Source organism: Cryptomeria japonica, chromosome 10 (assembly GCF_030272615.1).
Source record: "Cryptomeria japonica chromosome 10, Sugi_1.0, whole genome shotgun sequence".
Taxonomy (NCBI): domain Eukaryota; kingdom Viridiplantae; phylum Streptophyta; class Pinopsida; order Cupressales; family Cupressaceae; genus Cryptomeria; species Cryptomeria japonica.
The window spans coordinates 584,896,126-584,908,588 of NC_081414.1; the positions used below are offsets into that span (position 1 = coordinate 584,896,126).

The following is a 12,463-nucleotide window of genomic DNA, read 5'->3' on the forward strand; positions in this document are numbered from 1 at the left end:
TTAATTCTTCCTTGGGCGGAATTTCCACTAGGTCATGGAATTTGGCTTATTTTGGATTTTCCCTGACCCTTGCATTTTGGCGCCCTTGAGCTTAACTTGGGCGGGGTTTTCCACTGGTCATGGAATTTCATTGTTTTCCCTTTTTCCAATGCTTTCTCATGTTTGACGCCCCTCTCACTTGCCTGGGCGCTATTTTCAACTGATGGAGGAATTTTGTTTATCTTGGATTTTCCATGATGCCTCCAATTTAGCGCCCTACCTGGCAGTTGGGCATGGATTTTACTAGATGAAGGAATTTCATGACTTTTGAGTATTTCTCCAGACTTAGTTGATTTGGGAGATTTCCAGTTTCAGGATTCCATTTTGAGGAATTCGAAGAGCTTTTCCATTCCTTGGGAGATTTTCAGCTCTCCACTTCTAGAAGGTGAGCCGACACCTAGCCATTTTTTGATCACTCTGCCTGGTCTTTGGCCTCCTGGATTTAGAAATGATTGTGAAAGTTTAGTCTTTAGTGTCTGTCTGCAAGGAACCTGCCACAAATAGACTTTCCAAAAATAGAAAGTGCTTCAAATGTCAGAGTTAGAGCCCAAAACAAGATGCAGAGACGCTATAAATAGAAACTTACTAAAAATAGTAAATTTGATTTTTGGTGAAATGAAGACATTCCGGGAGGCAGTGAAATCCCTAAAAAATAGGAACTTTCTAAAAATAGGAAGTTGCTCAGAATTCGCTCAAATTTCACATGCCGGATCCTTAGAGGGTCCCGACTCCAATGCAACATTCAGTTTTCGAAACCCTAAAAGTACACCTAAAATCGAGGACTAAAGATAGAAACCCTAAAACTAATGAAACAAGCCCTAAACAACCAAATTTGCTCAAATGAAAAGCAAACTTGATCAAATCAACCCCACTCACTTACAAACTTAGAGAGAGTGATGAGACTGTCGCGAAAAGACCCCAAAAACCAAAACCAAAGGACCGAGAGGGCCTAAAAAGTAGGGGGTCCCCATTTTGAATGGGGCGATGTTTGAAAATGTCACAACAAGTTCCAAATAGAAAGTGTGCCAAGTGTCTCCGTAGGAGAATTAGAGGCCGTCATCGCCAAATTCATTGCATATGCCATAACTGAACGAGATAATGGTCATCCATATTTGGACAAGGATCTTTTGACTGAGTGATATAGTGGCATATTTATTGTCGGAATATTTTGACCAAGTGGCAGTTGAGTCAACGTATGAAGAATTAAAAGATCATCTTTTGCATACAGCCGCTGCATTTAAGGCATTATGACAAATTCCTTTTGCATGTAGCCGTCGCACGTGAAGATGGTGGAGCATTTAAAACATTATGGGCGATTTTTGCATGAAGGAATATTAATTGCATGGTGCATTTAATGCATTTTGTAATAGGCTGGAATTTATTGTATATGGGCATCAGGGATATTTATTGTAGATTCCCACCTTGTTGCATCATGTGTGGGGAATCTTTTAGGGGAAACCCTAATTAGGGTTTGCATGTAGCCAAGGCATGAAGCCTATATAAAGGGTTGACACCCCTCATTTGTAAAGGAGGAGAGGTTGATTATGAGATTGTTGCGATAAGTTGTGAAGTAGCAAACTTAATACATTATTCAATTTGATGGTGTATTCTTGTTCTGTTTTATGACTTGCATGGTCTCACCCTCTTCACTTAGAATAGATTTGCTTTCAAGTTGTAAGATGAACGGGATTTGATGAGATTGTTTATAGTACAAACCCTTGCTCATACCATAGAAACAACAATCGGGAAAAAAACGCGTTTTTTCCCGATTAATCGCGAATCGGATGGAATGCCGATGAATTCCCCAAAATCGCACATAAAAATCGTTGACTTTTTTCAACGATTTTTTACCAATTAAATCGTGAAAAATCGCGCCGAAAATCACCGAAAATCGCCAATAAAACGCCAAGTAAAAAATAACCCTAAACCGCCAAAATAGGGCGCGAAAATCGTCCGCTTTTTTTCTTTATAACTGTTTCGCGCTTCGGGTTTTCCATATCTCGCCCGATAACTTGCAGGCTGAGAGTGCGGTGTACGGTTTGCAGGCTGAGAGTGCGATAACATTTAGTTTGCTCTCCTCGCTGGTGTTGCTAAGCTAGTTCGCTCCAGTTGAACTAGTTCTTTCCGGCTCCTTCACCGGACTGGGCTACCTCTCCCCACCGCCATTCTTCACCGGCAACTATCATTGGACAATCAACTGGGCTGCGAGTGCAACACTTCCAGGTATTTACGCTCAACATTCTGTGATAAATGACCATTCTCTAGTCTGTGTAGGCATCTTAACTTTTGCACAACATTCTTTCTTAAGTACCAACTTCCTAGTATTTACGCTCAACAAGGTTTCAATATTTGTCATAATGCTAGAAATAACCAGTAAGAAAAACGTATTTTGATTTGAAACTAGCATTCACAGTTTACATACTGTGAAATACATTATAGATGCAAAAAATTAATACTGTGAAATACATTATAAAGGTATAAATTTTCACACTATTAACTTTTTGCATTTATAATGTATTTCATAGTATTAAGTTAATATTACTGTAATTATTAAATATTATGTATTACTGTTAAATTACTGTTTAATTGTTTAATTATTAGATTATCTTTACATAATTAAACTATTTAAAACCTAGTAATTTTAGAAATTACTGTTTAACTATCTAGTAATTTGCAATAGTCTGTAGCTTATGTAAAACAACCCCTTTTGTAATTTCAATCACTGTCAAACCCATAAAGCTTCTCTGTACTAACACCTTTTAGATCAGCGACTAAATCTTTTTGATCAGTTGCCTTGTGATTTTGAGTTGATATGATAGTACTCTTATGACAAGTGTTCTTGACTGTATTTCCTGCTATATCTTTGACAGTAAACTCCGATTGTCCTGCTCTGAGCCTCTGAGATTGTTTGTCTCCTAGGTCACTTGATATTTGTTAAATGCTTGTAGTATTATATCCATTGCTTAAATCATTTATTCAAAATATTGTTTGTCTCCTAGGTCCCTTAGTTGGTAACGTTACTACCTCAATTTCTGATTCAGGCAATAATAAAATCCGAGAAGGTATAGATGGCTTGAGAAATGAATTTTACCTTCTTCTACAATCCTAAAGCAGTTTGTACACTTGTGTACAACTGGGCTTTAATCTTAGTAGCTTTATCAGTGTTCTTCTTTAGATCAATTAAGGAAGAAAACAAGAAGTGTTGACTCTGTTTTTGCTCTATGGAATACTCTGGCAAACTAACACCATTTTGCATTTGTCTTTTCTTAGGCTGAGACTGTAAACTTTTCTGTTGTAAGTTCAAATTTTAAATTGCCTTTGGGTTTTCTTCAAGGGACTCTTGAGCATATTTAGTATTTACTTATTGACTAAATCATTGAACTGGAGTCTATCTTATGTATTTTGTTCTTACTTTATTCCTCTTCATAGTTTCTACTTGGTGGTAGTGATAACAGGTTGTCCAACTTTAACCCCCCGTGCTTTGGCCTTTCATCAGCATTTACGTGAATATTTCATCTCAACTTAAACACAATAAAATAGAAACTAAGTAGAAGCACTTGAGGTACCTGCAGGAGGAAAGGGCACTTTAACATCACTAGATCCTATTGGTATCACTGGTCTTGGAATTAAAATGTCTTTTGCATACTGCTTCAAAAAATCAAAAGAAAAACTCTTGGATAATTTATAAAATTTCTTGAGAAATAGGAACTGCTTGTTATACAGAATAATTACTGTTTAACATAAACTACAGACCTTACGTTAAACAGTAATTATTCTGTATTACCATTAATTAAACAGAATAATTACTGTTTAACTATTTAAAACTTAGTAATTTTAGAATTTTTTTAATTAAACAGTTAAATATTTACTAATTTCTATTTAGTATTTAATGTTAAATATGTAATCTGATTGTTTTACTGTTAATTATTAGTTAAATTTGTATTTAATAGTAATTAATTGTAATCAGAATTTACATTTTCATTTACAGTAATATTAAATTCATTTTTTGTTAAATACTCTTAGCTTTTTATATATGAAAAAATCATTTTCATCTAATATATACAGTCTATCATAGATCCATAATGCCATTTTCCCTATAGTTATTAACATTTAATATACAAAAAAATGAAAATTTTAATATAACTGTCTAGTTTTCATGATGAATGTCCAACGTTAACATACACAAACCCAACCCTAGATCCCTCAAAATTTAAAAACTGAGTGTAATGCTTTTGCAGATTCTTGATCACAATGCCACGCCAAAAAGACTTTGCATGGACACATTGCACAACAATTCCTGGTAGCACGAAGGTCAAGTGCAATTGGTGTCAAGATGAGATTGGTGGTGGAATTTATCGTTTCAAATGGCATTTGTCAAAAGAACGAGGAAATAACACCAAGATATGCAAAAAATGCCCTGCAGATGTCTCGTATCAGGCAAAGCAATCTCTTGAAGGGATTGCTGAGAATAAGGCCAAAAAGGCAAGAATTGGGGTTGAACTAGGTTCTACTTCTACAAATCCTAGGATGCATGATTTGGGTGAGGATGGTGAAGATGGGAGTTTCAGGGAATCTGGGTCGACACATAATTCTATAGCACGTGGACCAAACACAGGTGGAGGAAACACTAATGCTTTCTTCCAACCTCGTACCACACTAGGATCACAAACCACTTTGGAGAGTACAGGATGGAAGAAAACTGTCACTGAACAAGCAAAGAAGGCAATTGCTAATTATTGGTACTCCTCTCACACGGCATTCCATGCTTCCAGAAATCCATATTGGCAACCCATGGTAGATGCTATTGCAGCTGTAGGTCCTGGGTTTCAAGCCCCATCTTGTGAATCATTGAGGGTTGGTATGCTAAAAGATGCAGTAGAGGATGTTCAAGATGTTGTTAAACAACATCGATTGCAGTGGGCTAGAACTGGTTGCAGCATCATGTCAGATGGTTGGACAGATAGAAGGAATCGAACTCTCATTAACTTCCTTGTCTCTTGTGAGATTGGCACTGTTTTTTTGAAATCTGTGGATGCATCTAATATGATGAAATCCACAAATGCATTGTTTGAGATGTATGACGTGGTAGTTACGAATGTAGGGCCACAAAATGTGGTTCAATTTATCATAGACAATGCTGCTGCTTGTGTTGCTGTAGGGAGACTTTTGACAGATAAATATCCTTCCATGTTTTTTACACCATGTGCAGCACATTGCCTTGATCTAACCCTAGAGGACATTGGCAAAATTGAATGGGTTAAGGCTGCATTTTAGAAAACTCACAAGGTTACCAAATTTGTTTATAATCACACAAGGGTTTTGGTTATAATGCGCTCTTTCACAGGAGGCAAGGAGCTAGTTCGACCAGGAGTGACAAGATTTGCAACATATTTCCTTGCATTACAAACATTATGTGAACAAAAAGGTAATTTGAGGCGAATGTTTGTTTCAGCTGAGTGGATGGAGTCTGGTTTCACAACTCAAGCAAATGGCATAGCAGTGGCAGAGTATATGTATTCTACCACATTTTGGGAATCTATTGAACAAATTGTAGAATTTTCAGAGCCTTTAGTAAAAGTCTTGAGACTAGTGGATGGAGATAAACCCCCCATGGGATATGTGTATGAGGCCATGGATAGGGCCAAGGAGGTGATAAGGAGTAAGCTGGAAAATAACAGAGATAAGTATATGCCGTTGTGGGACATAATTGATAGGAGATGGGATGGACAAATGCACACTCCTCTCCATGTTGTAGGATATTTCCTCAATCCTCTGTTATTCTATAAGACTGACTTCCTGGAAATTGATGCTGAGATCAAACAAGGCTACTTCAAGTGCATGGAAAAAATGTTTCCTTACTTGGAAAAATTTGATGCGGCTACGATAGAGCTGGAAATGTACAAGCATGCTAAGGGCTTTCTCTCTTCTAGGGCTGCTATACAAAGCAGAAAGACAATTCAACCAGGTAGATTCTATAAACTTTTGACAATCTCTTTATTTTGCCAACCATTAAGTTTGTTAAGATTATAAGATATTCTTAGTCTTACAATATCATCTCCATATAATGTGTTTTTCAGCTGCATGGTGGGCTTCTTTTGGAGATGAAATACCAAATTTAAGGTGGATGGCGGTGCGTATTTTGAGCCAACCGTGTAGCTCATTAGCTTGTGAGCGTAATTGGAGTGTGTTTGAACACATACATTCTAAGAAACGCAACCGCCTATCACAACAATGACTAAATGACTTGGTATTTGTTCATCACAACCTCCGCTTGAAGATAAGGAAAGCTCAAGGTGAGAATATTAATATATAGTTGCAGTTTTTTGAATTGTATTCACTATTCATTGGTTTTTCATTTGTAAGGGAAACACTAATTTCTACATGGGCAAAATCAGGAACTATTGAGGAATGCTTGCCAATTGACCTCGATGAGATATATCCAGAGTGCGAGTTGATTGCTGCTGATGATGCTGATGATGATGATGATGATGTTGATGATGATTATGTTGTTGCTGATCGCCCGCTCGTGTCTGAAGATTTTGATATCATGAGGCAAGCCAACTTTCGTCCTGAGTGGGTTGAAGGAATTAGGACAGGCTCTTACCCAGGAGCTTCATCATCAGGGCCTCCTGCTCTCTAGCATGTCATTGCCTACATTTGAGATTTTGGAATTTTGTACTTAGTTTATAGGTTGACTTTGTTCAAAGTCACAAACTATATTGTAATTGACATTTTGACATCTATCACCATCTAGATATTATTTATGGTGTAGTATATTTTGTGGAACGTAATCAGTGATATGAATATAAACAACAAAAATCTATTTCCTGCAATTCATGTTTTCAAGTGTCGATTTTATTTGCCTACAATATCTCTATGCTATGGAAATACCCTAAAATATATAAAAAAAGTAGTTTTTGATTGTTTTTCTGCAATTTTTTACATTTTTTTGTATATCCGATTTTTTCTCGATTTTTTGAAAAAATTTATACTTTTGTTTTGCCGATTAATTCCCCAAACGATTATTGTTTCCTTGGCTCATACCTTTTGTTAGTAGCTGATTGTTACTAACTTTGCAAGGTTAGTCTGAGGCTTTTTATGTGTGAACTGAACTTCAATCATCGTGTGGATATTTTTCTATGAGTGTGTCCATTGGTGGTGTGAAAACTACTGCAAAACCTTTGAAGATTGCACCGCCTTTGTGTAATTGCCTTCTAGTGGCGAAGCAAAGTGTGGTTTGGTTTCACTTGAACAATCCCTATCTCCTTGTTCTTAGATTTAGAGTAGATTAGAATAGTATTTCTAAGCCCTTTCCCGTTTACTTTCTACATATCTTAAACCCAAAAATCCCAAAAAAGAGATCCCATAGATAAATTATTCACGAATTAAATTCCTTGAGGTTGCAAATTGTCTAATCTTCTTTGAGTGTACGTAAGGTCCCTTGGATTACTAGTATATCACATTAACCAACTGAGTCACGTCTGTTGCAAATAGGAACCTTGGATTCGATTGTCTGAACTTTCCTCAATCTTAGCTTACAATTGCACTTTGATCAAGAGAGAGTAAGGTGACCTTTGGTAACGATATTTTGTGTTTGACGTTGTCATAAAAAACATGTCAATAGGTAGGTAGGGGTAGGTATTAGAAATAATAGATAATTCCACTAAAGGTGGATCACCCAACGAAGGTGGAATGAGATAACATTATAACACCATCAAAGGTGGAATTTCTCCTACAACCATCTTCCCTAGATGTGCAATTTCCTAAGGGTCTCATATGCAAACTACAATGAATTCATTATCCTAAGTCAACTTAAGTAAAGTGTAATTATGAGACATAATTTACACCAACAATATGGCTAGTTTGGGATCTTGGTGGTGCAGTAAGGAATTGCTGGAGGACAAGCAATGTTTGGGCCAGGAGCACTGTAATGTCCCAAGTTTTTAATGTGACAATTAATTAAATAGATTTTTATTAAGTCATCAAAAAATAAATAAAATATTTAAACAATGACTTAATATTAATTAATTTAATTAAATAACAATAAAATAAAAAAAATATTATTATAAGGTCACTTTATTTAGTGGGCTTGATCTTCTAGATGTTTCTTGGAGGGCTTTATAAGGAGGTCTTGGGGTTGTAACAAGGCATGCTTGAATTTGATAAACGACATGGTTCTTGGAGACGAAAACCTTCAGGAGTTCAAGAGAAGGGCTAGATGAAAACTTGGTTCTTCTGAGAGGTGGATTCGCGACGGAGTTCATAGTTGGGCAAATTTTTGAAGTCTCTGTTAGAGACAAATTTGCAGATAAGTTATAGTAATATGGATATTTGCAGATATAGAGTTTGGTTGATATTTGCAGAAATAAATGAAAGGAAGGCGATTATATTTTCAATCATCGCTAAAGGTGTGTGACTTGGGTAATCTGTATCAATCTGAAAATAAAGACATTACATTCTGAGCATTGCAATTGCCGCTGTAAAATAGCTGCAGATTGATATAAAAAATTTGTGACTTGATGAGTAATGCGGAGATTAGTGAATAGAGCTTATTTACATAAAGAAGGCTTAATTCTTAGAATTATATCATAGCGATATAATATTGGTGGGTCTCATCGGGTATAATAAAGTCTTCAGCTGGCGATTACTACTATGGTCATACCTTGGTTGATATTATGGGCTTGATAATGTTTCAGGAAGGGTATTATTCCTAAGTTTGAGATCATGGTGAATTCCTTTCTAGGGCCGAAACTATATAAAGATTGGTACATCAATGCCATATGTGGTGTCTTTGATTAATATTGCAAATATTATTGTAAGTCGTGGGAAAAGGCTTGTGTGACGGGAGCTTGGTTTACATTGGCCAATCAATATACAGGAGACAGACTAGATTAATATTAAGGAGATAATTGCAAAGCCAGGGGTTCGATGCATTGGAAGATTGTTGTGGCTGCCGTTCAGTTTTGAGATTCGTGGGTGTTTCCTGAACAGTGTTTGGGGTTGGTGAAGCACCATCATCTTCCAGAGTGGAACTCTTCATTTTTCCTAATCACTCATAAAGCTGATTGAACAGGTCTGGGTATAGTAATTGGATGATGAATATATTAATGTTAGCGAAATTACATACGCTGAACATTAATACTATCTGTATCGCATATATCTGTTATTATTCATGCATGTGTATTACTATTGATAAATAAGAGGGCGAGTGCATATTGTTCTAAAGTAATTTTCAGTATATATTATTCCTCTGTTTATCTGTATATGCATAGAAGTGGTATGGGATTTTCAAATAATCAGAAATTGAATGTTGTCAAATTTGAAATTCAAAAGGAGAAATTGGGGAGATATTCTTGTTTTCCCTATTATCTCTATTTGGGAATCTTTAGGTGTTTCCAGTGAGATAGGTATGATACAGATTCATTTTCTATGAAGATTCAGTTGAACTGGTGCGTTTATAATATCAATCATGCATTTGTTGTAATCAAGAAGTACTGATGGCCAAGCATTTTGACTCTTGATAAGATCTCTGATCAAGTAACGTGTCATTCCATAATCTGTCAGAAATAGTTCAGATCTTATCTGTTCTTTAGTTTAAATATGTTTTTATCCTTATTCATTGATTTTAGGACCCTTGTTATTCTTTTGGCCTCTTATCCTTCTGCTTCCTATTCTTAAGATAATATATTTTTGTTGTCATGTAGATGTTGTGAAGAGGCTCTAAAGAGCACTGCTAAGACATCGTTCTTAACAATCCATTAAATTGTGGTGTAAAGTGTGTCTGATAGCTTTAAAGACAACTTTGGCGAGCCATTAATTAAGAGTAGATGTTATGAGTGGTCATGCTGAGTAAAGGTCATATGGTGCATAAAGAGGTTGATGAACAAGAAAATAAAACTTAGGAGATTAATGGAAAGAACTGAAATTGCTGTTTTGATTACTAGAGTAATATAATTCCCATTCTACTAATGATAGTTATCTTTGATAATGGGATGTTCCTTTATTGTCTTTGTTGTTTACCACTAGTATACAATGGTGAAACCAACTGCAACGACTTGTTATCACAATGGGTGTTGTCAATTTTTAATCATGGATTGAATCAAAGCAATGAGACTAAGTAAAAGTATACAGGAGCAGGTAGCAAAATTATTGAAGGATGAAAGTTCCTAGTGGAAAGATGGGTTGCCACATAAAAGTTTTTGAATGAACAAGTAGTTGTTTTAAGTGATAGCAGTAAGAAAAGGCATTGCAGGAATAAAATTACCAATCCTATTAGAAGGAAGCCAAGAACTCAAAGACATATTCAAGAACAAAGATCCAATACTTTGTGATCCGCATTGCTTGCCTAGATTTGGTATTGTTTTTTGATCCTCATTGCATGCCATTGATCTGATATAGCAGTTTTTCTCTCGACAACAAGTTACACTGAATCAGCTGCTGTTTTCTTGAGTGGACATTTTATTCTTCTAAATGCATGAGAGGGAAATGAAGTTGATGTCCATAATCCTAATCTTATGATGATTAATGTTTCTCATAGCAATTTAGCAGGAAGATACCATACTTGAGTTTATTGAGTCTTTTTCACAAATTGAAGTGAGTATTACTTGTAAGTTGGTAATGCTGTGCATCAGGGGATTTGATTTGTAAGAATTTAGAATTGATTTAATATGTATATCACATAAGTTTTTTAGTTGAAGTTTTTTCTAGGTGCAAAAAAATTGTGAGCCTGAAGTCCCAGTGCTATCAAATATGCTGGAAAAATGTCGCAACTTGTTTTTGCAGGCTCATCTGTGTCAGTTTTAGTAGTGCATCTGTAGAATGTTCAGGTGTCATACTCTAATATCATATTATTATATTGAGGGCCTGGTTTTTGTTAGAATAATTAAGGTCTGAAATGTTGGCTGATTTATTTTGGATGTTGATCACGTTGCAGGGCAGTTTCAGTGAGCATGATGGCATGCTGAGAAATTCCTGTATTAGAAATGATATTCAGCAGTTCCAAAATGGGGCTTGTGATAGAGGGCATTCCTCTAGGATAGGTGGTAGCAGGGTGAGTCCCCATCATGGTAGACGGACAGAAGCTGGAGAATCTCATCCAAAATGGAAAACTGAATCCTCTTGTTTTAATTCAGAGCAAGCTGATGGAAGATTAAAAAATGGATCTCCCATGACACAATTTCCTCCAAATAGAATATTTAATAATGGGCCTTCCAGGTTTCGGAAGGATGCTGGAGGAGGTGCAAGGTGTGTGCTACATAAGTTTACCTTTCTTTATATCATTGTTCTGCTGTCAGATCTCTTGATTGTTTTTGCATTTCCTATTTCTCTGTTCCAGGTGAACTGTATAAGCAGACAATTTCGTTATTTTGTTAGATGCTTTGTTGGAGGTTTTGGTTTTTAGTGGTCTCATTCATACTGAAAATAAACTGACAATACAAATAATAAATGTTGAGTTTGAACTTTGAAGACACTGAATCTCAGTGGCAGTATTATTTGATTGAGAGATAATATCTGCCCTTCTGATCTTGTTCATGGATGGAATAAATTGATATGATGATGTTCTCATGTCAAACTTTGTCATAGCAGGTTGCATGCAGCTGCACTAATCTGCAAGACTTGTGATCGTTCCTTTGATAGCAAATATCATATGGAAGAACATTTCAGATGTCATGTCAAATGCGACGAGGAAAACTGTTCATTTGAGGCCTCTGGTCAGTATTTGTATCTTAAAATTCAAGTGTGAATTATGTTGTGACAAGATATGTACTTTTGGTCTTACCAAAGAAAATCAGGTAGTTTAGAAGATTAGAAAACTTTCTGATCTCGTTGTTTTTAAATAACTCAGTGCTTGCTTTTCAATGCCATAAATGCCTCACTTTTTGATGCAACTTATTTCTGATGTATATATTGGATACCCCAGATACAGGGTCTACTGCCAGTGAATTACTAATACTAAGAGTCATTTTATATATCTTGTTACTGTGGCATTGTTCTATTTGCAACAATATCGGTGTTATGTGGAAGTGCAACTGTATAAAACTAGATGCAAGGATTGTTTTATTTCATTCATAGTAGGAAAACTCTGCGAGTGCTTGTGTGCCACAAATAGCAGCAAGTTACTGAATAACTTGGCCGCACATTTTATTGAAAACTTGCCTCAATTTTGTCAAAAAATTCCAAAAGTTACCTGATAACTTGCTGAAATTAGTATAAAAAGTGTGATGCGTGAAACATAATTTTTTTCAAAGTTTTGATGCATTTTAAGACTCACAACTGCGATGTGCAACCTAGGTCACAACTTAAATAAAATAAACCTGTAAATGGAGTTCCCTATTGCAAACTGATACCGGGCATGTTTATTATATTGTGCAAATTGTTGAAACTTATTCAAAGAAGGTCCAATGCTGTTTGACACGTTACAATA

The 12,463-nt window shown here is 35.9% G+C and overlaps 1 protein-coding gene across 1 annotated transcript in view; it reads left to right on the forward strand.

The window, feature by feature from the left end:
* LOC131071888 (uncharacterized) overlaps positions 1–12,463 on the forward strand; it is a 59,762-nt gene that overhangs the window by 37,616 nt on the left and 9,683 nt on the right. Inside the window, exons 2-3 of the mRNA XM_058007853.2 lie at positions 10,973–11,283; positions 11,626–11,750. Of these exons, the coding sequence (XP_057863836.2) occupies positions 10,973–11,283; positions 11,626–11,750 (436 nt within the window). The remainder of the gene's footprint in view (positions 1–10,972; positions 11,284–11,625; positions 11,751–12,463) is intronic.